This window comes from Neoarius graeffei, chromosome 7 (assembly GCF_027579695.1).
Source record: "Neoarius graeffei isolate fNeoGra1 chromosome 7, fNeoGra1.pri, whole genome shotgun sequence".
Taxonomy (NCBI): Eukaryota; Metazoa; Chordata; class Actinopteri; order Siluriformes; family Ariidae; genus Neoarius; species Neoarius graeffei.
Genome location: NC_083575.1, coordinates 48,503,900 through 48,531,298, shown reverse-complemented (window position 1 = coordinate 48,531,298; position 27,399 = coordinate 48,503,900). Strand labels below are relative to the sequence as shown.

The following is a 27,399-nucleotide window of genomic DNA, read 5'->3' as shown; positions in this document are numbered from 1 at the left end:
CGTCTGTATATCGACTGTAACACGTCTTAACTTCGACATCAACACGAACAACATCGTCTGCTTCACGGGAGAGCACTTTTTGACGGGTTTTGGCCGTGATAAAGCCGTAAAGCGCTGTGTGACCGGGCCTTAAAATCTTACTTTTCAAAGGGGGTGTACTCATTTACGCTGAGCACTGTATATCATAAATGCCTGTTCACTTTTTGCTAAATTATCTGTGTTTTCATTAGAGCACTCAATCATTCTAAAAGTTTGTCCACTGCTTTCTTTACAGAGAGTGTAAGCACTCTTCTTTGTTTGGATGCTGTTGTGACAGTGCAGGAGTATTCCAGACAATTTGACTACAAACTGAGTTGATCAGGCTTATATGACATTTCACTATAGGACATTGATCACAGCCTAAAATTCACTGCTTGAAGAAAGCACAATAAACTACCTAGGATTTACTAGCAAGGCTTACTACCATATTATTATCCATAATTATCTTTACAGGCAGACAGTCTAGGCAAGGTTTAAAACAGAATGAAAACATTTTGTCATTTTACTGAAATATGCATGTATATAGTTTTATAAAGTAGAGATTTCAATGTATGTTATAAACAGGTGGAAAAAAACAATTTTGCCAGACAAAAGGAATGAAGATTATTTCACTGTATCCTTCAGTCAGTCAGTATCTCAAAACAGGACTTTAATCACATTTAGAATCCATTTGACCCTATAAATAATATGATATAAAATCTTTTCTCTTCAGCATTAACTCAAATATTCTGAGCATAATAAAGGTCAGGTGCAGCAGAAAGCTTCAGAGCTGGTGTTTATTTGTGCAACAATGTGTGTGAATTCTTCACCTGGACTTTTCCCATTTTCACATCTGATAACACATACAAATATATAAGGAGCTGGGGAATAAATCTCAGGTTGCGGTCATCATTAAAGTACGTTTGTGAATAGGTTAGATGTTAAATAGATCGGGTTTGATTTGTATTCTGCTGAAATATGTTTTATGATTTCAGATGTGGTTTTTGTGGATTGGAGGACTTTTACACTGCCTTGTAGGGGCTGTATATGGTAAGAACTAAACCAATTTAATTGACTGTCAATAAAGAATTACCACATTGATGCCAAATGAAAAACAGTATGTACCTATAAATATTTTGCAAAAGAGACACTAACTTTATGAATCATTAAAACTGGTATTAATCTCCTGCATACTGAAGCAATGTCTTACATTTTTAATCTGTATGAATTGATTGGCAGGTGTGGAGGTATGCTACGACAAGCTTGGCTGCTTTTCTGATGAAAAGCCATGGAGTGGCACTACTGAAAGACCCATTGCACGCCTACCATGGAGTCCTGAGAAGATCAATGCCCGCTTTCTTCTTTTCACACGACAGAACCTTGATTTCTACCAGGTAAGTCTGGGTATTTATGCAAATATTCATTGTGCCTTTGTGTATTCTGCTTATAGTCTCAGTTGAGGTAAAAGGTACAAAATTGTATTCTGTGTATAAGCACAAGTTTGTTTGGCTGTCTAGAGCACGTTAACAATACATTGAAATGGTTGAGTTGACATGAGTGTGTTAAAGCAGAGAAAACAATAAAATGTGTAGGACTAGGGTTGTGAACCTGTGGTCTAGAATATGAACTCATCAATACATCATCAGATTGGGCATCTTCAGGGTTGTTTACAACAATTGCATGAAATGACTTTATGCGAAATGACTTTAGATTTGTGCAAAAAGACTTTTGTGCAAAATGACTGGATACCCATCACATCACTGATAAATATCATTTATGTTTGAATACTGAAGTGATGTAATTTTAATTAACTGTCTCTCAAGACTAATACCAACAGAGTATGAAGAATAAGTTTCATAATGTCAGGTAACTTCCTTATACAATTGTTAAACGAGTAGCAAAAGTATACCTCTTTTGAGATAACATTTTGTTTATTGTTGTTGTTTTCAGGAAATCAGTACAAATGCAGATGTAATTGCAAGGTCTAATTATCAATCAAACAGAAAGACCCATTTTATAACCCATGGTTTTATCGACAAAGGAGATGAGAATTGGCTTTTTGACATGTGCAAGGTAAAGCAGTAATTGGTGCATTAAAGTTTGATATTTAGTATTTTTATTTCAGCATATGCTCATAGGTACTTTATCAATGCATTGTTTATTTGGTTCCAAGTCTATGCTTTTACCATTATTCTGTATAATATCTGTCTGTTAGCTTATGCTGAGCACTGAGGATTTGAACTGTATTTGTGTGGACTGGAAATCTGGAGCAAGGACATTGTACACACAGGCAGCAAACAACATCCGAGTGGTTGGAGCTCAGATAGCGTATATGATTTCCATCTTTAAGGTAAGTTCAAAAGAAATAACATACAAATGCCTTATGTACTGTATGTCTGTGATGTTATTTTTTTCAGAGTAGACAAACTTGATTCATGTTTAATCAACTTTATAATGCCATAAATTATCAAATATTATTTTACTGGTAGATTCTCATATTTCTATAAGTCAAGTCAAGTCACTTTATTTATACCCGAAGGTAAACTTGTTTTGCAGTGAAATGAGTCAGCTTTCTCTTCCACACACACCAAACAACACTTAAAACATCAAACATAAAACACAGTGTAATAAACATCTCATCTCATCTCATCTCATCTCATTATCTCTAGCCACTTTATCCTGTTCTACAGGGTCGCAGGCAAGCTGGAGCCTATCCCAGCTGACTACAGGCGAAAGGCGGGGTACACCCTGGACAAGTCGCCAGGTCATCACAGGGCTGACACATAGACACAGACAACCATTCACACCTATGGTCAATTTAGAGTCACCAGTTAACCTAACCTGCATGTCTTTGGACTGTGGGGGAAACTGGAGCACCCGGAGGAAACCCATGCGGACACAGGGAGAACATGCAAACTCCGCACAGAAAGGCCCTCGCCGGCCACGGGGCTCGAACCCGGACCTTCTTGCTGTGAGGCGACAGCGCTAACCACTACACCACCGTGTCGCCCTGTAATAAACATATAACTTAAAAAACCCATGATAAAAAACATGACATAAAACACAACTTTAAAACATAAAACATAAACACATAAACCCCCACATGAAGCTAAGACTTATTGCCTTAGCTTGCCTTACATTGTGTTTTTCTTATTTTTCTTGAGTATTGCCTTCTGTGTTCTTTTATTTATTCCTTTATTATGTATTGAGCTGAGCTTTAGCACTTTGGTGAACCACTGCTTTTTTTTATTTTTTATTTATTTATTTTTTAAAATATCCCTCATAAATATACCGATATGACTGCAGGAAAGTTTCCAGCAGGGACCTGAAAGTGTGCATATTATTGGGCACAGCCTGGGTGCACATATAGCTGCAGAGGCTGGTCGAAGGACGCCGGGGCTGAGAAGAATTACAGGTACAGTATTACATTGTGCAGTAAGTTGTGTAATGTGTTGGTCTTTGCAGGAATCTTGTAAAATACTTTTGTTTTATTTTAAGGTTTGGACCCAGCTGAACCTTATTTCCAGAGTTGTTCTCCTCTGGTAAGACTGGACCCCAGTGATGCCCTGTTTGTTGATGTCATTCACTCAGATGCCCTTCCCATGATTCCCCACCTTGGTGAGATTATAGACAGGATTCTCAATCTCAGATAATTTGCTTACTGCTTGTACAAGATTTGCTTAGGTCTTAAGATTTTTAGCTCACAGTAAGGAAAACTGACTTGAATTCTAAATGTAAATTGTCCCACTGCAATCTTTAATATTTGTATGTTCGCATTTGTTCTGAATAACTGTAGTAATCTGTTGTGAAAAGTTATCCACCAACTTCTAATAATAAAAAAACATACATTTTGTTGTACATTTGACCAGAAGTTATTGCAACCCTGATTTTAATTTATTGCGTTTATCATTTTTTACCTCCTTTATGTCAAGTTACTGTCATCTTTTATAGCAGCTTTGAGTGGAAATAATTGGGGTGTCAAGTACGCGAGAGAGGCGGACGTACGTGCAGAAGTGTTTAAGTGTATAAACACACAAAGGCAAACAGTCCAAATCGGCAGGCAAGGTCATAAACGAGAAAACAGGCAAAGGGTTGATCGAGGCGCAAACAGTATGTCGGAGGCAAAATGAGAACTAGAAACAGGAACAGGAGTTGAGAAACCAGGAAAACCACAAACACGGGAAGAATGGCTTGGTAATGTGCACTGAACGTAGCGTAATACTTCGCATCAGCGCAGTCCTTAAATAGCCCAACACATAGTTCTCTAAATATATATGCTTTATATATATATATATATATATATATATATATATATATATATATATATATATATATATATATATAAAATGCAGTCTGCACCCATATTGCTGAATATTCCATTTTCTTTTAGGATTTGGAATGTCTCAAGCTGTTGGACACCTTGACTTTTATCCAAATGGAGGAGAACACATGCCTGGTTGTGAAAAGAATGTAATCTCACAAATTGTGGACATTGATGGCATTTGGGAAGGTGAGGCACCATATTAATAATAGGGGGTGTCCATTTGTACCCAGGTGAGAATCATATGGCAGCTATTTGGCTATTTACACCCAAATTATTATTATTATTGGTGAGTTTCTTTTCTGCTCCTTTGTTAGGTACCCGTGACTTTGTTGCCTGCAATCATCTGAGAGCGTACAAGTACTACAGTGATAGCATCCTAAACCCTGAGGGCTTTTTAGGCTACCCCTGTACCAACCAGGTCATGTTTGAGTCTGTAAGTACACAGTCTGGACAAGATGAACAAATGCACGAATGCTACACTGTTCAGTAGAATTACACATAGAGATAATTCCTGATTTAAATAAGACAAGTGGTCCAGCAGTTAATGTCTGTACATGTGACTGAAAGGCTATGCATGTAAATCCCAGGGCTGCCAGTGCTGGAGTTTTCAGCAAGGACCTTAAGCTGCTGAGCCACTGTGTCTATATCATTCTTTTCTGTCTCAATTTTGTGTCACTTAAAATTGCTAACCTAGAGAATACCTGTAAATATTACTCAGACTTTCATAACAATGTCTGAATATCACAGGCTTTAGAGTGTGTTAATGTGGTAATGAAAAGGTGCAGAGCCTTCCACCACACAATGCATTGATCTGGTTGTGAACTGTTTCTATCTGTTTAGAAATTGATTTAGGCAGATCCTCAATTGATAGTCTCTGTTTCTGCAGCTGTCCCTGCTAATAATACTTTATCCAAGGTTGGGATAAGCAACACAGTCCAGCAGACACGGCAGGATCTCACGTGACTGTATCTCCTGAGGGACAGCTGGTTGTTCTGTGTGTAAACTGTAGTTATAAATTTGCTTGTTCCACACTAAAAAAAAACAAAAAACCTTCTAATTTATAGAGGGGCAATTGAAGACAATTGAAAGAGGCTTTTTCAAAGAGTACTTTCTTTTTTGAAGATAAATGGTTTGTGCTAAATTTCTCTTTTAGGGGCATTGCTTTCCATGTACATCCAACAGTTCATGTCCTTTCATGGGTTACCATGCTGACAAATTTAAAGTACCCAATGGAGCAGAGCTGATGAAGTTCCACTTGAACACAGCCGATGCTCGGCCCTTCTCACGTACGTATTTGCACATGCCACCCTCACTATACACTGGCTTACATGTGAAACTCAATGCGTAACTCATCGCTAACCTGGGTGCGATTTGCTGGGGGGGATGGTGGGGATCATCCCCCCCTCTGGTTTTTATCTCTGCTGAAAAAAATCCTCGGGGACAACCCCGTCAATAAAACAAACAAACCAAAAAAAAAAGTTGACATGACAGGCATGTTGTGACACAGTTTTCTATGGTCTACATTGCACTCACTTTCAAAATGACCCGAAGTGGCAGCTTTGATGTTCACGAACGTCCCCAGCAAATAGATACATTGTAGATAATAACCAGAGTGTGAACATGGATTTAGCGCCATGAATCACATCCTTATTGATGAGCGCAACAGAATGAATGTATCCACACTGACAGCCTTCTTTTCCTCGCTGTCAATGGGCCAGACATGCGTTCCTTCCCTGCTGAGAAATTCACAGAAATGTGGATTAAAGAAGGGCGAAACGCGGCGGATAGCGCACCGACGGGAAAGCAGAAAAGGCCACATGAACTGCGCCATCAGAGCAAACTGTTCATTTAGTATTCATGTATTTTAGTGATTTTCGAGTCACTGTCCATTTAATCCGGAGGGAGAGAAACATCACAGCAACGCGACAAGCAATGTGAACTTTGTTGTGTTAGTGTTCGTGTATTTAGTCAGAGAGATAGGAAGATGAATTTACTATCTCTGGTTTAGTGTTCGTTTTCATTTAGTGTTATTCATTTGATATCATCGGATGTTATTGAGCTGTTAGCCTATTGTTACCTTAATTTTGTGACGTTTCATGATTAAAAAAAAAACCCCATCCCCCCTTCTGGTTTTTTGACAAATCGCACCCTGTCGCTAACCATTTTTTCCTGACTACAAACTAGTTTTTTGAGAGGTTTTTCACCCACTGTTTGCATTGTTTGCCCACTGGTTGATGTTTGCATTCGGTTTATGTTTCTGTTTATATATGAAACCTTCTTCTCTTCTTCAAGGACCTTAAGCTGCTTAGCCACTATATATGTGTCTATATCATTCTTTTCTGCCTCAATTTTCACATCACATCACATTATCTCTAGCCGCTTTATCCTTCTACAGGGTCGCAGGCAAGCTGGAGCCTATCCCAGCTGACTACGGGCGAAAGGCGGGGTACACCCTGGACAAGTCGCCAGGTCATCACAGGGCTGACACATAGACACAGACAACCATTCACACTCACACCTACAGTCAATTTAGAGTCACCAGTTAACCTAACCTGCATGTCTTTGGACTGTGGGGGAAACCGGAGCACCCGGAGGAAACCCACGCGGACACGGGGAGAACATGCAAACTCCACACAGAAAGGCCCTCGCCGGCCCCGGGGCTCGAACCCAGGACCTTCTTGCTGTGAGGCGACAGCGCTAACCACTACACCACCGTGCTGCCTGCCTCAATTTTATGTCACTTAAAATTGCTAACCTAGAGAATACCTGTAAATGAATGCTCAGACTTTTATAACAATGTCTGGACATCGCAGGCTTTAGAGTGTGTTAATGTGGTAGTGAAGAGGTGCAGAACCTTCCACCACACAATGCACTGATATGGTTGTGAACTGAGTGGAAAAGATGGAAAAGTGGGCACTTCATGAGCCTCTGTGCTAACAACACAGCTCATAAACTTAGGCACCTAAATGTTGTAACATAATTCAAAAATATGAACTTACGATACAGATATGGCCTGCTTGCCAGTTTTCACAAAAACAAATGAATCCATGTTCACAATTTGCTATTTCCCACCTTGCTTGTTGCTCAGTATATTTTGTAAATTTCATTCTTCTTACTGTTCGATGGTAGACAAAGTGAACTCGCATCAGCACTACTTTTAAACCATCATTTAAAATGCACCAAAATAATGTTATCATTTATTTTGCTATAAGGCATGCTATAATGGATGTAACTAGTAATTCCTTTTTGATTGCATTTCAAGAACAATACTTGATAGATGTCTGTTGATGTTAAAATTCTGCTTCTTTTTAGGTTATCGCTATAGGGTGACTGTCACTATTGATGGATCTCGAACCAATACTGGATACTTCAAAGTGGCATTATATGGTGTTAATGGAAATACTCGCCAGTATCAGATTCACAAGTATGCATCAGACACCCTGGAACATGCTCTATTCTGTTTTATATGTAAAACAAATTATAACATTTACAGAATTAACATCGCCAAACAAACCATAGTTTTAAATCTTTGAGATCTCATCTCATCATTTTGAGAAATAAGAGATAGACAGCTCTGACTTATTTCTTTCAGAGGCATGCTGTCACCTGGTAGTACCTACGAGCTCCTCATCGATGTTGAAACGGAAGTTGATGAATTGACTTCTGTAAAGTTTATATGGAACAACAGTATAATAAACCCTTTACTGCCCAAGTTTGGTGCCACTCACATAGCAGTACAGAGAGGAAGGGACGGGAAAAAGTGAGTCCTTTTTTTTTTTTTTTAAATCTTCCTACTGGTTAGCCAACACAGAACAGGGGTTTAGAGTAAAGCAATGGCAAGAACAGATAGTAACTGATGATACCTGATGAGCATGATGTATGGTTAAAAATGAGCAGATTGGCCCAAACACAATACAAGCTCAGCACAATAATAAGGATAAATGAATTTTTTTTATAGCACTCAAACCCTGAAAATCCAGCAGATTACAGCATTTAGTATGTGAGTTCTGAGGACAATCAAAGGCAGCACAGAACCCTCATATTTGTGTTTCTCTGTGACAGGTTCAGGTTCTGTGGAAGTGAGCGTGTGCGAGAGAATGTTCTTCAGACCCTGTCTCCGTGCCAGTGATGTAAATTCAGATAATCACAATTTTAAGGTTCAGACATACCATCTTAATAAAGCATCCATTGTGATCTTGTATTCCTTTTTTTAAATTTCATTTTAATAAAAATACTGTCTGACTTTATACACAAATAAAGGGAGTGGCACGATGGTGCAGTGAGTAGCATTGCTACCTCACCGTTCCTGTATGCCTGGGTCAGTCTTGAGCTTGACTTACTGTTTGTAACCCAGGTTTGCTCCATGTTCTCCAGTTTCCTCTCACCTTCCAAAGGTGCAGGTCACAGGAAAAATACATATATGTTATTTACCAGCTGGGAGGTTCATATCGTGAAATACCGTGACCGAGGTCTTGAAAGTACTGAGCGAGGCCCTCTGGGCTGAGGTCAGTATTCAAGGCCGAGGTCACGGCATTTCACCATATGGACCGACCTTAAGCTGGTAAATAATGTATTTATTTTTTTCCTTACCAAATTCTAACAGAAAACGAGAGCGCCCGAAAGGGAAAACCGAGCCTCCATTTTGAATCCTCATACACAGCTGTAATGCAAATTACTTCCTCCTCGGTATACAAGTACACTTCCATGGCAGGAAAAAAACTACATTTTGCCGCCTATGTAGTCCCCTATTTATACAAATAGGAGTCATTCAGGATTCAGCCATGTTTTTGCTTGGCGTTAGCAAGTTAGAGGTTTTTAGCTTTCTCCTGAAATGTTTTATTTTATTTTGTCTTCCTCAGGGTAGTAAAACTAGCTTTCGCTGTGAACACTGTCATTATCGCTATCCATGCTGTAAAATTAATGCTATTTTGAATTCTCATTCACGGCTGTAATGCAAATGGCTTCCTCCTCGGTATACAAGTGCACTTCCATGGCAGGAAAAAAACTACATTTTGCCGCCTATGTAGTCCCCTATTTATACAAATAGGAGTCATTCAGGATTCAGCCATGTTTTTGCTCGGTGTTAGCAAATTACAGGTTTTAGCTTTCTCCTGAAATGTTTTATTTTATTTCTTCGCTTTCGCTGTGAAGACTGTCGTTATCACTATCCATGCTGTAAAATTAATGCTATTTTCCTGAGAAATGCTGGCAAAAATTTACAAGATTTTTGATAATCTTATAAATAAATCTTATAAAAAAAGATAAATGTTGACAAAAATGCTACTATGTTTGTTGTTGCTGTGAACGAGCGAGTCGCAGGAGGTCCGTAACCGGGATCCGTAACGGAGGTCTGTACCGTAGGATTCTGACCCGCTCGCCAATCAGAGCGCAGGATTTGGACAGTGAAAAAAATAATATATAGTATCTCATCTCATTATCTCTAGCCGCTTTATCCTTCTACAGGGTCGCAGGCAAGCTGGAGCCTATCCCAGCTGACTATGGGCAAAAGGCGGGGTACACCCTGGACAAGTCGCCAGGTCATCATAGGGCTGACACATAGACAACCATTCACACTCACGGTCAATTTAGAGTCACCAGTTAACCTAACCTGCATTTCTTTGGACTGTGGGGGAAACCGGAGCACCCGGAGAAAACCCACGCGGACAACATGCAAACTCCACACAGAAAGGCCCTCGCCGGCCCCGGGGCTCGAACGCAGGACCTTCTTGCTGTGAGGCGACAGCGCTAACCACTACACCACCGTGCCGCCATATATAGTATCTACTTAATAAAATTAAGGCAACAGATTACAAGAAATATTATGAAATAAATATAATCATGCTTGCTTTTGTGTTAATAACAGTTGTAAATTTAAGTTAAATGTTCATTCAACATGTGTAGATATAAACACAAAACATTAACAGATTAATCAAAACTTAAACAAAAAAATAAAAGAGTTGATAGGAAACAAAATATTGCAAGTTTGTACATAGTACCAATACAAATTAATGTAATAACGTGCACATATTTGACTCAATTACTTGTATGTTTATTATAACCTAATTTATAGTAATGTCTGATTGTCTCACTTAAGAATAATACACAGGTCATTTTGTAAACATTTTAATAGTCAGTTTTTCAAACAAAAATATTTTAATTCTTAATACTCACACAAGAAAAGTTCATCCACTCCTAAACTGATAGTACAGAACCTCTTAAGGCAATTTATCATAACTAGAAAGAAGAAAAGAAATCTTTATTTGTCACACACACTTCAAGCACAGTGAAATTCATCCTCTGCATTTAACCCATCTGAAGCAGTGAACACACATATGCACACACACACTCAGAGCAGTGGGCAGCCACACCAGAGCGCCCGGGGAGCAGTCAGGGGTCACGTACCTTGCTCAAGGGCACCTCAGCCCAAGGCCGCCCCACGTCAACCTAACCTGCATGTCCTTGGATTGTGGGGGAAACCGGAGCACCCGGAGGAAACCCACGCAGACACGGGGAGAACATGCAAACTCCACACAGAAAGGCCCTCACTGGCCACTGGGTTCAAACCCAGAACCTTCTTGCTGTGAGACGACCGTACTAACCACTACACCACCATGCCACCCAAATTATGTGAAAGGGCAGAGAGCAAATGCAGTCCCCCACTACCAGAAATTATGCAGCTGAGATTCCTGCATTTGAGGAATTCACAAAGGTCAGCACAGCCTGAGTGCAATGGCTGGGCCTCACCTTGGGCAAACCACCTTCTTGATCATGGTGTTGCCCCTGCCAGGTAAGTATTAAGTATCAACTTTGAAGTATGTGTCTAAAGACATTGTCATTCTGTGTGAAACATACCAACACAAAATATCTACTGACAGCAAAATTAAGGGTCTACTCAACATTTATTCTCTAAAATGACTCACTGAACCTAATGTCTAACAGTTGAGGAAATACAGAATCTGTCATGAACATGAACATGGCACTGCCAGTGTACCAGTCAAAAGTTTGGACACATCTTCTAATTCAATGTTTTTTCTTTATTTTTGTTAATTAAAAGACACTTCAAGTCTTAAAGTAATGATGGATGTTGTTTCTCTTTACTTACAGTAGTTGAGCAGTTCTTGATATAATATGGATTACTACAGTTGTGGAATAGGGTTATTTGCTGTATTTTTTAATATTTACAATTTACTGTTTGATCTCAAACGCATTAAGAAGGCAAGAAATTGCACTAATTAACTTTTGACAAGCCACACCTGTTCACTGAAAAGTATTCCAGGTGACTACCTCATGAAGCTGGTTAAGATAACGCCAATAGGGGCATGGTGGTGTAGTGGTTAGCACAGTTGCCTCACAGCAAGAAGATTCTGGGCTCGAACCCAACGGCCGGCAAGGGCCTTTCTGTGTGGAGTTTGCATGTTGTCTGTGTGGGTTTCCTCCACAATCCGAAGACATGTGATTAGGTTAATATGGGACAGCCTTGGGCTGAGGTGCCCTTGAGTGAGGCACCCAACTGCTCCCTGGGTGCTGTTAGTATGGCTGCCTACTGCTCTGGGTATGTGTGTGTTCACTGTTTCAGATGGGTTAAATGCAGAGATGAAATTTCACAAGTGTGTGATGAATAAAGTTGTGCTTTCTTTCTTTGCTTTGCTTTCTTAGTGTGCAAAGCGTCATTAAGGTAAACAGTGCTACTTTGAAGAATCTAAAATATGAAACATATATTTAATACTTTGTTTACCCAGATATTATATTACAGAGTGTTCCAGATGCTATTTCATAGTTTTGATGTCTTCAGTATTGTTCTACAATGTAGACAAAGTACAGAAAAACCTATGAATGTGTAGGTGTATCCAAACTTTTGATTGGTACTAATATATATTTACAGCTATGGAAAATTTTATCAGGTTTAAAAAAAATTGTTTATACTGTGAATATAATTACTTTCATTCATTCATTCATTTTCTGTCCCAAAATGTCCATTGCATGTGGACTGGAGCTAATCCTAACTGACTTTGGGTGAGAGGAGGAGTACATCCTGGGTAGGTACCGCCTATAAAAATAATAGAAATGTAGAAAATAGTCAAAATACAGAAAAATCTTTTGACTGGTACCACACACACACACACACTGCCCTCCATTATTATTGGCACCCCTGGAAATTATAGTGATAACAATGTAACTGAAGCATGTTTCCCATTCAAATTGTACATTTCTAAGATGACTGGAGTGTGTAGGAACTGTCAAGTTGGAATCCATGACTTCCTGATTAACTGGGGAACAAATATAAGGGGGGTGGCACGGTGGTGTAGTGGTTAGCACTGTCGCCTCACAGCAAGAAGGTCCTGGGTTCGAGCCCCGGGGCCGGCGAGGGCCTTTCTGTGTGGAGTTTGCATGTTCTCCCCGTGTCCGTGTGGGTTTCCCCCACAGTCCAAAGACATGCAGGTGAGGTTAACTGGTGACTCTAAATTGACCGTAGGTGTGAGTGTGAATGGTTGTCTGTGTCTATGTGTCAGCCCTGTGATGACCTGGCGACTTGTCCAGGGCGTACCCCGCCTTTCGCCCGTAGTCAGCTGGGATAGGCTCCAGCTTGCCTGCGACCCTGCAGAACAGGATAAAGCGGCTAGAGATAATGAGAAGAGAAGATATATTTTGCTGTCAGTGTTGTGTTATGTCTTTCCCTATGTATGGAAACTTTTGGGACACTCTATTGCTAGAATTTTGGTGGACCGTTGTACAGAGTGCGAATTACCCCACCATAATTGGGGGGTACCATCATGGTCCACTATCATATCAATCCCCCCTGGTCCCGTCCCGTCTCCTCTATGGAAGTCGGTGTCACTAACTCAACACAATAACTCTGAACAATAATTTTTAATGTCATTAAGAAGCATGACAAACCATACAGTACTACCACAGAAGAAAAACAGCAGTACAACCTGATAACCTTCTTTGTCAGAACAACCTGGGTATCAACACTACTAATGAGTCACATACAGTATATAGACACGTGCAGAACAGTCCTGCTGAATGTCTTACTCTCTTTCACCCTGCTGTGCCTCTCCTGTCTGCTGGGAACCCATTTTCTTTATTCACATGAATAGTGTATAAAACCTAACTGCACCTACACTTGTACTGTAATTGTCTGTAGATCTTAGTGCTAATATTTACTACTTACTCTTTTAGCACCAAAAAAAAAAAAAATGCCTGATGTCTGGCCCTTTTCTTTTCCTCATGTTTGGCCTACTGTCTCTGTGAATAAAATCAAACAGGGTACTCATTTGAAACTATGAATATCTTAAAAATAATACAAAAGGAATGTAAGTAAAAACAATAGAAAACAAATTCAAATACTAGCAAATGCACTAGGCTATTTTCAGGGGCGCAGATAGGATTTTTGAACTGGGGGAGACTGAGCTGTCAGCAAATGATTCCATTTTGTGTATGCATGTATGTGTGCGTGTGTGTATATGTGTGTATATATATACAAAAATAAGGACATTTCAAAGTGACCCCAAACTTTTGAACGGTAGTGTGTGTATATATATATATATATATATATATATATATATATATATATATATACACTACCGTTCAAAAGTTTGGGGTCACTTTGAAATGTCCTTATTTTTGAAAGAAAAGCACTGTTCTTTTCAATGAAGATCACTTTAAACTAATCAGAAATCCACTCTATACATTGCTAATGTGGTAAATGACTATTCTAGCTGCAAATGTCTGGTTTTTAGTGCAATATCTCCATAGGTGTATAGAGGCCCATTTCCAGCAACTCTCACTCCAGTGTTCTAATGGTACAATGTGTTTACTTGTTGCCTCAGAAGGCTAATGGATGATTAGAAAACCCTTGTACAATCATGTTAGCACAGCTGAAAACAGTTGAGCTCTTTAGAGAAGCTATAAAACTGACCTTCCTTTGAGCAGATTGAGTTTCTGGAGCATCACATTTGTGGGGTCGATTAAATGCTCAAAATGGCCAGAAAACTGTCTTGACTATATTTTCTATTCATTTTACAACTTATGGTGGTAAATAAAAGTGTGACTTTTCATGGAAAACACAAAATTGTCTGGGTGACCCCAAACTTTTGAACGGTAGTGTGTATACATGTCATTTCACCTCCCTCACTGCCATCACCAGGAACTACCTGCAGGCCAGGACAATGATAACATTTTAACATAGCCTATGGAAATCCAAAGTTTACACATTATCATCACGCACAGAAATTGCAAAACTGCAAAACTAGTTTTAAAACCGCTAAGTTCCAACTTAACCATAGCGAGAGGCTGGGCTACGTGTGTGTGTGTAAAGTGTAAACCAGTGCATCCTGACTTTCTAACTATGCCTGTGTGTTGCGTGAGCGGCGGTCAGTCAACAACTCTTCGCAAAGTTTCCTTATGAAACAATATGCTCGCTGAAATTATGGCAGGGAACGCCAGATTAAACATTAAAACTGCCTTCTGAGCACTGTATCTACAGGCTGCCACCGAAAGAAGGAGGCTACCAGAAAGGCTTCTCTACTCCGTACGATTTTACTTTCACTACGACATTACTTTGAACAGACTATCAAAAAATTGCAAGGTGATGTGATAAAGTAAGGCACAGTTTACTTACAGTCGTTTTTTTTTTTTAAAACGATGCAATCGTTTTCTGCCTTTTGGCACCCTTCATCATGCCGTGTTGGGGTCCTGAACTAGGAGGAGCTGTCCCCGATATGCCTGTCAAACTCGTTGTGGGTAACCATAGCAACCAAGCTCGAGCTCGCAACCTGTGCAGTCTGCGCAGTTGCAACTATAATGTCTGTACTGCTGCGCACCTCAATAAACCGAATGGTAATTAGTCTTTTGATTTTTCCGTGAGGTTTGCCTTATGCAAAGAAAGACAGCATAGACGTTTTTTCCTCCCTATAAGTGGGGGGGACCGAACGAGGTGAATTTAAATCTGGGTGGGATGAATCCCCCCCGTCCCCCCCCCTATCTGCGCCCGTGGCTATTTTGCCTAGGCTAGCCTACTACCTGGCTCTTTTTATGTTGTCCCAGTCCCCAGAGGTTCTGATTGTAATTTTACATAGGCTTAGCTAGGCCTACATCAGAACTTCTTGTGCCTAATCACACACACACAGGATGGGCCTATGTGCCAAATGAATTTCAGAAGGGCACAATTTATTCATAATAAAATGAGAATGGAAACATATGGAGTTCTTCTCCTTTGGAACGAGAATCGTTTCTATACCACACTGTAATAAGCTTGATTTAAATAGAGACTTATGCCGCTTTTCCACTACAAACGCGGCTGAGCCGTGCCGTGCCGAGTCGAGCTGAGTCGAGCTGAGCGGGGCTGTTGGAGTTGCATTTCGACTACAACCGCGCTGAACCGTGCTGGCTGGAAGTGGGTGGACACATTGGGTGGAGTTAGCGAAAGTGGGTGGACGTCACGTGATGTCGTTAAGCAGCGCAAACAGTGACATCAGTGACAGTGGCGGAACAAGTCAGAGCCGGGCCGGGGGCGGGGCAAATGACCGGGCCCTTTATTAAAGCTTATCATAACATCATTTTAGGCTACAAAATGTCCGCAACTGCGGTGTTTACCAATTTCAACACTACCGGGTGCAACTATGTTATTTAGTACATCAAGTCCTTCAAACGAACATGTAACTCAGAAACAAAAAACATTAGGATACTGTACATGGCTCATAATAAAACATCATCAATAGCCTATACTGCGCACATTATTTGAAGGGCATACGAATGAGCGCTCAGAGGTTGCAACGGTGACAGGAAGAGTCAGAAATAAAAGGAGGGCGGTGCAAACCTCACTGAATGCACTGTGTTTACCAATTTCAACACTACGGGGTGCAACTATGTTATTTTGTACATTAAGTCCTTCAAACGAACATGTAACTCAGAAACAAAAAAACATTAGGCGACATACTGTACATGGCTCATAATAAAACATCAATAGCCTACTGCGCGCATTATTTGAAGGGCATACGACGAGCCTTGCGCTCCGCGAACTCGTGCACGATGCTCTGTATGTCACTGATTCAGTGATGTTTTAAGCGGTAGTCTCACGACCCGAATAGTAAACAATAAACATGGAGGACATGGAGTCGTTAGTGTTGCTGGTCTTGGTGCTGTGGCTTGTTGTCACCGACAACGCCAACAGATACTGGCAAGAGCGTATAGATGAGGCGAGGCGCATAAGGCTTCAGAAATTCTCGTAATTCGTAATTCTCCTTCTTCCGGGTTTGCGGTGTTTACAGATCCCAGCGTGCTCGCGGGGCGTGTGTGGGCATGTGAGGACACTCCTCCTCACCAATCAGTGCACAGGGGAGTGTCTGCTCACGCCCCCAACCTCACTCGGCTCGGCTTGGCTCGCTTCAGCCCCACTCCAAAACGGTGCGAGTTTTAGGGGCTAAGCAGGGCTGAAACGAGCTGAGTCGTGCTGTTTTTTGGTAGTCGAAACGCGAGCCGTGTCGGGCTGAAGTGAGCTGAAAAAGGGTAGTGGAAAAGGGCCATTAGCTTATCTTGCTAACTAATGCCGCTTTTCCACTACCAACGCGGCTGAGTCGGGCTGAGCGGGGCTGTTGGAGTTGCATTTCGACTACAACCGCGCTGAACCGTGCTGGCTGGAAGTGGGTGGACACATTGGGTGGAGTTAGCGAAAGTGGGTGGACGTCACGTGATGTCGTTACGTGGCGCAAACAGTGACATCAGTGATGTTTTAAGCGGTAGTCTCACAACCCGAATAGTAAACAATAAACATGGAGGACATGGAGTCGTTAGTGTTGCTGGTCTTGGTGCTGTGGCTTGTTGTCACCGACAACGCCAACAGATACTGGCAAGAGCGTATAGATGAGGCGAGGCGCATAAGGCTTCAGAAATTCTCGTAATTCTTCTCCTTCCGGGTTTACAGATCCCAGCGTGCTCGTGGGGCGTGTGTGGGCATGTGAGGACACTCCTCCTCACCAATCAGTGCACAGGGGAGTGTCTGCTCACGCCCCCAGCCTCACTCGGCTCGGTTTGGCTCGCTTCAGCCCCACTCCAAAACCGTGCGAGTTTTAGGGGCTAAGCAGGGCTGAAGCAAGCTGAGTCGTGCTGGTTTTTGGTAGTCGAAACGCGAGCCGTGTCGGGCTGAAGTGAGCTGAAAAAGGGTAGTGGAAAAGGGCCATAACGTTGGTAACTAACGTTAACGTCTGTCCAGTGCAGCCTACTGGCCTCAGTGGGTAAGTAATTCAACGTATAAAGACGTGAGATGAGCTGAAAGAAGAGCAAATCACTTTAATAAATGAAAGTTGTAAAATAACACATTTTCAAGAGGCTAAAAGTTGGTTAGCAACTAACATTACCAATGCACATCTTCTGCTGCAAACCCACGGACTGTATCTGATGAATCCACTGAATACAGTGTGGAGTAGAAGCTGGTGCTTCAAGCGCGTTCGAGCGCTGCGGTGACTAAAAATGGTACGGTCCACAATAGGGGTGTCTGTCTGAAATCGATTTACATTAAAATGTTCCTACAATAAGAATGCCGAATGGGAGTTGGTTTGAATTATATATTCCTTTTCACAATGTCAGAAAAAATATCGGACCCCCCAAAAACTTATATTTTTGTCTCTTTGGGGGGTACTGGGTCTTCATTGGGGGGTATAGTACCCCCCAGTAATTCGAACTATGCGTTGTATAAACAAGCTTGTTGAATACACATGCCTGGGCTAACGTGTTCTGTTCCCTCCGACAGCAACGCGGTCACGTGTGTTATTTTTGTCCCATTGGGCTTTCCGTACGTCTAGCTGCGGTCACGTGGTGCAAACAATACACGCTCCCGCGAAAACTGTATGTTGTCGCGCGCGCGCTGTCCGCGTGGAGGGTTTATAGAAGGGGAAGAGGAGCCGAGCGGAGACCCTGCTGAGTTACTCGGTCGGGTAAACAGCTGCTGAATAATGTTTTGCGAAAAGGCAGTTGAACTTGTCAGAGCTCTTCACCGGATGAGTGATGGCCAGTTGCCTGCTTTTAACGTATGTACCGCACTTCTGTTTTTATTTCACTTTATCATTACCAGATTGAGCTCATGCTCACTAAACACTGACTAATCTGCTGCTAATATAGTTACTGGTGTAGCTTATACAGTCTGTTTTTAAGTTTTGCCCCACTGTATCCTCCTGAGAACCAAGACTTGTGTCCTCTGTAGTTGACATTTGTTTTACGTCACACTCTCTTACTCTTTCAAGCTATTCACTTGAATCCTGGTGTGTTGTAAAGAGTACATCCTGGCTTTCCAATGATGTATCACGTGACTAGGAGTGTTGCTGGGAAATTCCTAGTAAGGAAATCACAACACAAGAGAAATTGAGAGGCACATTTTCTTCTTGGTTCCCAGGAGGATATTACAATTCAACCTAATTAAAAAAAAATTGTGCAGCCTTGGGTTAAATGCTCATCATAACCAACTATTTATAACCATTTCTCACTCACGGCTCATGGAAACAAGCCTTAGGGGGAGTAACTGCACAGGGAGAGCAAGAGAGAGACGAAACGCAACATTCAACACCAGAAATTCACCTGATGACATCACACACATCCATCTATCCATCATCTGTGGCCGCTTATCCTGTTCTACAGGGTCGCAGGCAAGCTGGAGCCTATCCCAACTGACTACAGGCGAAAGGCAGGGTACACCCTGGATAAGTCGCCAGGTCATCACAGGGCTGACACATAGACACAGACAACCATTCACACTCACATTCAATTTAGAGCCACCAATTAGCCTAACCTTTGGACTGTAGGGGAAACCGGAGCACACCCACGTGGACACGGGGAGAACATGCAAACTACACACAGAAAGGCCCTCGCCGGCCCCGGGGCTTGAACCCAGGACCTTCTTGCTGTGAGGCGACAGCGCTAACCACTATACTACCGTGCCACCCACACACTTGCATATGTATTGAATCACCCACCTGGAGACAAAAGACTCGTACGTCAGAATGCTGTTCATAGACTTTAGCTCAGCATTCAACACAATCATTCCTCAGCAGCTCATTCATAAAGTGGACCAGCTGGGACTCAACACCTCCCTGTGCAACTGGCTGCTGAACTTCCTGACGGGGAGACCACAGGCTGTACGGGTCGGCAGCAACTCCTCCAGCACCATCACATTGAATACAGGGGCCCACCAAGGATGTGTGCTGAGCCCCCTCCTCTTCACTCTGCTGACCCACGACTGCACATCAGCATCCAGCTCCAACCCCTTCATTAAGTTTGCGGACGACACGACTGTGGTGGGTCTCATCAACAATGGCGATGAGACAATCTACAGGAGTGAGGTGAGCAGCTTGGCCATGTGGTGCAAGGACAACAATCTCCGCCTGAACGTGGAGAAGACGAAGGAGATTGTTGTGGACTTCAGGAGAGCGCACACCTAGCATGCTCCACTATCTATCGACGGTGCTGCAGTGGAGAGGGTGAGCAGCACCAAGTTTCTGGGTGTGCACATCTCTGAAGACCTGTCCTGGAGCAACAACACCGTATCACTGGCCAAAAAAGCCCAACAGCGTCTGTACTTCCTCCGCAAACTGAGGAGAGCAAAAGCCCTGGCCCCCATCATGCACACATTCTACAGAGGCACTATCGAGAACATCCTGACCAGCTGCATCACCGTGTGGTATGGCGCCTGCACCGTGTCCTGCTGCAAGTCTCTGCAGCGCATCGTGAGAGCAGCTGAGAGGATCATTGGTGTCTCTGTCCCTTCTCTTATGGATATCTATAACTCCCGCCTCACCTGCAAAGCCATCGGGATTGCAGGTGACCCCACCCACCCATCTCACAGCCTCTTCAGCCTGCTGCCGTCGGGGAGGAGACTGCGGAGTCTCCAGGCCAAAACCAGCAGGCTCAAGGACAGTTTCTTTCACCAGGCAGTCAGGAGGCTCAACCCCCCCCCACCACAGATTCCACCCCCTGCCCCCCCCTTCAGCATCTGACATCATGTCACCCTCACAGGTCCCCCCCCCCCCCCCCCCCCCCCCCCCCCCAACATACACACACACACACACACACTCAACATTCATTCGCACACTGAACTCAGGGACTGCACATTTCACTTTACCTCGCTCATTTGCACTATTCTGTACTACCTCACCTTAACAGCTATTAGTTTATTGTTTATACTGCTTATTTCATGTTTACCTGCTATACCTCAAGTGCCCTTGACTGTTTATTTTATGTCCTTATGCTCCAATTTATGTGTATGTGTGTGTGTGTGTGTATATATATACACACACATGCACATATACACATATTTTTTATATATATATATATACACACACACACACACACACACACATAAAATGTGTGTGTGTATGTATGTATGTATGTGTGTGTGTGTATATATATATATATATATATATATATATATATATATATATATAAAAAAGTGTTTAGCCTATGTCTATTTCTTATCTAGAGTGTTTATATTGTTTATTTCAATTATTCTATTTTTATTTATTGCATTGCCTGTTTGCATCGTGGGTCAGAGAGGACTGATTTCATCTGTGCTGTATGTCGAGCATGTATAGCATATTTGACAATAAACTTGACTTGACTTGAATAGTTATGATCACGTGTTACAATAGGAAGAAGATTTTTGTAAACAGTTAGGCCCTGTTTCTTCTTTTGGCTTTTCCTGTTAGGACTCGCCACAGTGGATCTGTTCTGCATATTTTATTTGGCATAGGTTTTACCGGATGCCGTTCCTGACACAACCCTCCCTAATCTTGTGACCAGCAGTAAATATGTACTGGCTTGTGCAACCCCAATGGCTGGGTATTTTTACCTAATCTACATGCCTTTGAACTGTGGGGAAAACCGGAGCACCCAGAGGAAACCCACACAGACACGGGGAGAACATGCAAACTCCACACAGAAAGGCCCCTGTCAGCTGTGAGGTTATGTCAGGAAGGGCATCCGATGTAAATCCATCCATCCGTTATCCGTAACTACTTATCCTGTGCAGGGTCGCGGGCAAGCTGGCGCCTATCCCAGCTAACTATGGGCGAGAGGCGGGGTACACCCTGGACAAATCACCAGATCGTCACAGGGCTGATACATACAGGCAAGCAACCATTCACACTCACATTCACACTCAGTCAATTTAGAGCCACCGATTAACCTAACCTGCATGTCTGGACTGTGGAGGAAACCCACACAGACACGGGGAGAACATGCAAACTCCACACAGAAAGGCCCCCGTCAGTCACTGGGCTCGAACCCAGAACCTTCTTGCTGTGAGGCGACAGCGCTAACCACTACACCATCCGGTATAAAACCTATGCCAAATCAAATATCCAGAACAGATCCTCAATTCAACAGTGTCAGTTCACCCATGTTTAATTTCTTTTTGTTCAAAGATAGTACAGTTCATTCATCAAAGCCATAACTTTTTCTGGTTTCTGTAACAGTTTGTCTGGTAAGTTAATAGTTGAGATATCTAATGAGCACAATGGCTGGCTATATCACTTGCCTTGCAGCAAGATTCTTCCTTTCAAAAATCAAATGACTGGCTGAACGTTTCACCAAAATAATAAATCAGAAGTTTTGGCGCTACACCAATGAGACAGCAGTGATGAGCTGCTCCTCCATTTTGATGTAGGAGGCGAAGTCATGGATGTTGTCTCGTAATGGTAAACATTTGTTTACTCAGTGTTTGCGTCATCTGTCAGTCAGTGGTATCCTTTCTCTCCTGTTGGTAGTCGTCTCAAAATTGAGAGCAGTTTAACTTGGTACCCGGCTCCTTTGCATTGGCAGCTATCGTTTCACCTGTCATCACTACAAGTCAATGAATTTCACTGATGTTACACAGTCACCCGTTGCCACGTCACCACAAATCACTTCCTGTGTGAAAAGCCCTTCAGGCTCGAGAGTGGCACAACATAAAGGTCTCAAACAATTGTGGGACAAACAATCAGTAATAGGTCATTGGGAACACCGGTTCTTGCAGGTGCAGCTCAGTCAGGCTTTACACACTGGGGACAAGTTAAGCAAACCAGCACTCTTAACTCATGGTACCAGCTCTGATGTGCAGCTTGTCTCAGTGCACAGTTACTCAACTTAAAGGTTGTGTCTCAACAGGAGGATGGCATTCGACAAGTGCTTGAAGAAATGAAAGCTTTATACGAGCAAAACCAAAGTGACGTGTAAGATTTTAAGCATATCCTCATATTATAGCAACTGTACTTCTCACTCCAGCAAACAGTTTCTCATTATCTAAAAAGCACCACAGTGCTGAGTCTGAAATTGCTTCTGTTTTTGGCCTTTTTTTTTTTTTTTAAAGGAATGAAGCCAAGACTGAGGGCAAAACTGAACTCATACCAACCATCAAGTTTCGTCACTGCTGCTTGTTGAGGAACCAGCGCTGTATTGCAGCCTACCTGTAAGCCGTTTACCTTAATATCCAGTATCTCCAAACTCATGAGTTCCTCTTACCTATCTCTCCTGTTTCTCCAGTTACGACCGCCTCCTGAGGATCCGTGCTCTCAGATGGGAGTATGGAAGTGTGCTGCCCACAACAATCCAGTTCCACATGTGTGCAGAGGAGGTGTGATTTTGATTTTTCATTCTAGGAATATCAGGGGTTTATCCTAACACTGTAGTGTCTCTTTATTTCATCGATCCTACATCCTTTAACTCGCAGGTTTCCAACCATGGTCCTGGAATACCTCCTGCCTTACACATATTGATCTTTCTTTGCTCCCAGCATACGTGAGATAATTAATCAGCTCATTAACAGCCCTTTCCTAGCAAAGAAAACATTAAAACATGCTGGACAGGGAGTACTCCATGAGCAAGATTGGGAACCTGCGTGTTAACTCATTAGCTGAAACTTGAACTAAGGGGATGTATCAGTTCTTCAAATGTGATCAGAGGAATCAAGAAAAGAGGCGATACGAGGTTCCTGAGTGACGATATGCAGGTGCTTCCTACATAGAAGTGTGAAGTAATGCAACAGTACACAGTTTTTGCCCTCTCATTCAGAGATTGAGAGTGTGAATCTCGATGATGACACAGCCTTTGTTGCCAAGGGAACAAAATTGCCCAAGCTGGCTGGGTGGGCGGGATGGCATACTCTCGGGCGGCACGGTGGTGTAGTGGTTAGCACGGTCGCCTCACAGCAAGAAGGTTCTGGGTTCAAACCCAGCGGCCGGCGAGGGCCTTTCTGTGTGGAGTTTGCATGTTCTCCCCGTGCCTGCGTGGGTTTCCTCCGGGTGCTCCGGTTGCCCCCACAGTCCAAAGACATGTGGTTAGGTTAATATGGGACGGCCTTGGGCTGACGTGCCCTTGAGCGAGGCACCTAACTCCCAACTGCTCCCTGGGCGCTGTTAGCATGGCTGCCCACTGCTCTGGGTATGTGTGTGCACTCATTGCTCACGTGTGTGTGTGTGTTCACTGCTTCAGATGGGTTAAATGCAGAGGAAATTTCACAAGTGTGTGATGAATAAAGTTGTGCTTTCTTTCTTTTTCTTTCTCTCCCCTGTCAGTCATAGCAATCCTAAACAGTAAGGGTGTCTGTGAGCTCAGGTATGTAGAAGAGGGTAGATAACACTTTCCCCAGAGTGCATAAGCAGTGCTTAAGCAGTAGTTTGAAAACTGGCTTCATGTGTTTTGGAGGAAGCATGTGTTCACTTCACCCTCGCTGGTTGGTAGCTGTTATATCATAGGAGAGAGATGGCTAGTGGTTGGGAATTGGCTAAGACCAAATTAGGGAGAAAATGGGTGGAAAATACAAAAAAAAAAAGTATACACACACTAATGAGTACTATCCTGGAGGGGGAAAAAAAGAATACTACATTCATAATATTAAATAAAAACAAGGGCTATAAATGAGATCTTTGCTCTCAGATGTGTTTGTATATTCAAGTTATTCCACGAAAGTGAGTCATACATGAGCTGATAGCCGACGAGGCGTAGCTATAAGCCATGTAAGATGAGAGATTGGGTGGAATAACTGTTTTATTCTATCCACAGTCACTGGATTTTGAGAAACAGCGTTTTTATTTTTTGCAGATTCAATAAATAAAAACTTTTTACAAAACGTCCAACAAAATAATTTCCGCTTAGAATGTAAACAAACTGGCAAAATGACAGGAGTAATTTGTGAAAATGCTATAATAATTCTTGAAAAATTAAGATACGTTCTTACCATCAGAGAGATATATTTTTTTTGGGGGGGGGGGGGTGCACCTTCTCCTTCTTTATAGTTATTTGGTGATTGGCAAACCAACTTAAAGGTGCATTACCACCACCAGCTGGGCTGGAGTGTGGAACAGGAGATATTGGGAAAACACTAATATTTTTGCTATTTCTGTTTCTTTTAAATACTTGATTTCTGCAGGTTTGTTTTCGAATAGAGTTTTTATTTCATCCTTGGTTGGTTCAGCAACGCGTGTCGCCATTGTGTTTTTCTTTACGTTTGTGAGTACACTGTGCACGTTTTGGCTGCCGCTTCTCATTTTTCTTTTTTTCCCCTTTTTGTTTTTCTTTTTTGTTTGTGTAGTTTGATGTTTGTTTTTTGTGTGTTTTGTCCACCGGTTGTGGTGTAGCTCCGGACCCAGTTTTAGCATCAGTTTTCTTCAGGCCTTGGTTTGCTGTGGGTGATGCCTGTGCTCCTCACTATGGACTGCAATGAATTCGTTGCTCTTTTGAACATCAGGGTTGTCCAGCGCTCTGTGCGGCGGCACTTTTGTGCTTGGCGCTGTGTTCCGAGCAATGTTGCCCGGTGGCGTCGCGTTGGCTGTGCACGTACCAGCGCTCTGCATGGCAGTGCTTCTGTGCTTGCTTTGTGGATCCATGGCACAGTGTTCCACGCGATGTTGCCCGGTGGCGGTGCAGGTTTTATTTTCATGTGCCTGGTGGGACTGTGGTAGCTACGCCATTGGAGCTACATCCTGACCCTCTCTTGGTGGACACTTTTCCCCCCCTTAATTGTAAAGTGACCTTGGGTGTGAGAAAGGTGCTATATAAATTGAACTAATTATTATACTCCTGGTATATGAGCTGATATCCTAGTAGTAGAGTAGCCAATCAGAGTGTGCGATTGCTCATATCCAGTGAATGTGGATAGAATAATAAAATATGCTCAGGTGTGTAGAGTGGTGTAAAGACTAGAACATCAGCTTACACATGGATTTAGACACAGGATGTCCAAGTACAAGAGCATTCTGATTGAGGGTAAGTTAATCATACTTTATCTTCAGATCCATTATGGTCAGTGACAGGCAATATAGTTGTGCAACAAATTACCACTAAATTGACCACTTTAAGGTAACACTTTAGTGAGCAGGGATGTCCCCCCCCCCCATTGTTGCATTTCTTTCTCACATCTTAAGAGGAATGAATAAAAACACAAGGTAGAGATGCAAGGAAAAGAGATGAAGAGGCACAATTAAAGCAAAGAGGAGCACCTTTATTCCTTATTTTCCTGCTTTGAACAATTGCTTTTTCAATCATCTGTTTAGTTGGAGTGGTTTAATCAGTACAAGAAGTCACTGGCCACATATATGAGGTCACTTGGAGGAGACGAGGGTTTGGACATAACACAAGACATGAAACCCCCTAAGAGCCTGTATATTGAGGTGAGTTATGACTCAAATGTGAGTCGTGGCTGCAATAAATAATCATCTAATGTAAAACACGTTCCAAATTAACGTCTTAATAATTAATTTCTGGACACTGCTATTGTTCCTCTTTTTAGGTGCGCTGCCTGAAAGATCACGGAGAGTTTGAAATTGATGATGGAACGGTTATTCTCTTGAAGAAGAATAGCCAGGTATCAAAACTGATATACTACTGTTAATGCATATACTTAGTCAGATTACGTGTTGCCCATTGCCTTTACACAGAGCTCTTTTGTTTTCATAGCATTTTCTTCCCCGCTGGAAATGTGAGCAGCTGATTCGGCAGGGAGTGCTGGAGCACGTCATTTCTTAACATGTGATGCCCTCTCACGGGTTTCAATAGTTACAATAATTTAACACTTGTCAGTTACTTGTATGTTGCTCAATAATTCAAAAGAAAGAATTTATCAAGTCAGTGTCTAGGTGTTTTGCCGTGTGAAATTTTACTGTCAAACTCTCACACTGCTGCCGTGTCTTAAACACAAATGTTTTTCCTATTAAAAATAAAATGCAGTGGAGGTGATGCAATTACATTTTAGATAAATCAATAAAATTACAGCGTTTGCAAGACTGTCGACACAATTTATGAACATCACAGTGGACTAGTGCATTGTGATTGTACAAGTTTAAGGATAGCCTGTGTATCACAATTCTACATATGAAGAATACTGTGCTTCGAGTTGATACTTCTAAATAGTCAAATACCTTTCAAACATTATTTATATTGAACATGGTAAAATATACAGTCAATGTTTAATTTATCAGTGAATTAAAATAAAAAATTAAGATGCCATTATATTTGGCCTTTTACATTTCAAACTTCCCCTTGATATTTTACTCTGAAAATTGTCAAGAGAGAACATTTCTATAGCCCTTTAAAAAAAAAAGTCACACTGTATAGTCATAATGGTACAACACCATTTATAGCAAAATACCCTGTCAGTATTGTACTTACAGTATTGATTTAAAAAAAAAACAGGGGCTTAAATGATTGTCTTTTAAAAGTATCACTCTCTGGGTTTTCACTTTCTTACTACAAACATGTAACAAAAAATTTCGGTAGTTTACACTTCATTCCTGTTAAAGGACATTTGCGGTGGACACGTTTTAAGCCGAAAGAGAGGCAGGAGCGATTTTACGCAGGAGTTTGTTGAGAGCGGTCACCTTCTCCTCCAAAAGGAAAGACTTCTTCTCTGCACTTTTCTGTCGCTGCTCAGTTATCTGTAGAGCCTTCATGAGCTCAGAGTTCTCTACGTAGAGTTCTTTTAGCAGCAGATCTGACTTAACATTCTTAGACAGCTAATAAGGAGAAACATTGGACAGAGCATGAGACAATTTCACCACTATAGCCATGATGTAACAATGTCACAACTGTATACTTCTTAA

General features: G+C 42.0%; 3 protein-coding genes and 1 non-coding gene across 9 annotated transcripts in view; 2 read left to right on the top strand and 2 right to left on the bottom strand.

Moving 5' to 3' along the window:
• The first annotated feature begins 1,013 nt into the window (after window positions 1-1,013).
• LOC132888649 (pancreatic triacylglycerol lipase-like) lies at window positions 1,014-8,471 on the top strand. The gene is made up of 12 exons (XM_060924711.1): window positions 1,014-1,068; window positions 1,258-1,412; window positions 1,969-2,091; window positions 2,234-2,368; window positions 3,325-3,433; window positions 3,517-3,636; window positions 4,409-4,528; window positions 4,657-4,775; window positions 5,496-5,628; window positions 7,655-7,766; window positions 7,935-8,102; window positions 8,405-8,471. The coding sequence occupies exons 1-12, from the start codon at window positions 1,014-1,016 to the stop codon at window positions 8,469-8,471; spliced, it is 1,416 nt and encodes a 471-aa protein (XP_060780694.1).
• A 2,502-nt stretch (window positions 8,472-10,973) lies between these two features.
• On the bottom strand, window positions 10,974-11,137 carry LOC132889824 (U1 spliceosomal RNA). Its single transcript, XR_009655103.1, has one exon. It is a non-coding gene; the product is annotated as a U1 spliceosomal RNA (small nuclear RNA).
• Window positions 11,138-17,468: 6,331 nt separating this feature from the next.
• On the top strand, window positions 17,469-26,581 carry gins1 (GINS complex subunit 1 (Psf1 homolog)). 2 transcript variants are annotated; one of them, XM_060925859.1, is made up of 7 exons: window positions 17,469-17,574; window positions 22,472-22,536; window positions 22,674-22,772; window positions 22,847-22,937; window positions 25,855-25,971; window positions 26,091-26,165; window positions 26,258-26,581. In XM_060925859.1, the coding sequence occupies exons 2-7, from the start codon at window positions 22,502-22,504 to the stop codon at window positions 26,324-26,326; spliced, it is 486 nt and encodes a 161-aa protein (XP_060781842.1). In that variant the 5' UTR covers window positions 17,469-17,574; window positions 22,472-22,501; the 3' UTR covers window positions 26,327-26,581. The 2 variants fall into 2 exon arrangements, with proteins under 2 accessions (XP_060781842.1, XP_060781841.1); XM_060925858.1 differs by lacking the exon at window positions 17,469-17,574 and adding an exon at window positions 18,150-18,366.
• Window positions 25,782-27,399, bottom strand: part of ninl (ninein-like) — a 63,219-nt gene continuing 61,601 nt past the window's right edge. For all 5 annotated transcript variants that reach the window (XM_060925852.1, XM_060925855.1, XM_060925854.1 and 2 more), the window contains one exon: window positions 25,782-27,312. In XM_060925852.1, the coding sequence (XP_060781835.1) occupies window positions 27,121-27,312 (192 nt within the window). In that variant the 3' untranslated portion in view covers window positions 25,782-27,120. The remainder of the gene's footprint in view (window positions 27,313-27,399) is intronic.

Coding starts and splice junctions, on each gene's coding strand:
- gins1 (XM_060925858.1), top strand. CDS start 18,292: ATGTTTTGCGAAAAGGCAGTTGAACTTGTCAGAGCTCTTCACCGGATG. Junction 18,367..22,471: donor GCCAGTTGCCTGCTTTTAAC/GTATGTACCGCA, acceptor GTGTCTCAACAG/GAGGATGGCATTCGACAAGT. Junction 22,537..22,673: donor GAGCAAAACCAAAGTGACGT/GTAAGATTTTAA, acceptor TTTTTTTTAAAG/GAATGAAGCCAAGACTGAGG.
- LOC132888649 (XM_060924711.1), top strand. CDS start 1,014: ATGTGGTTTTTGTGGATTGGAGGACTTTTACACTGCCTTGTAGGGGCT. Junction 2,369..3,324: donor ATATGATTTCCATCTTTAAG/GTAAGTTCAAAA, acceptor ATATGACTGCAG/GAAAGTTTCCAGCAGGGACC. Junction 4,529..4,656: donor CATTGATGGCATTTGGGAAG/GTGAGGCACCAT, acceptor CTCCTTTGTTAG/GTACCCGTGACTTTGTTGCC.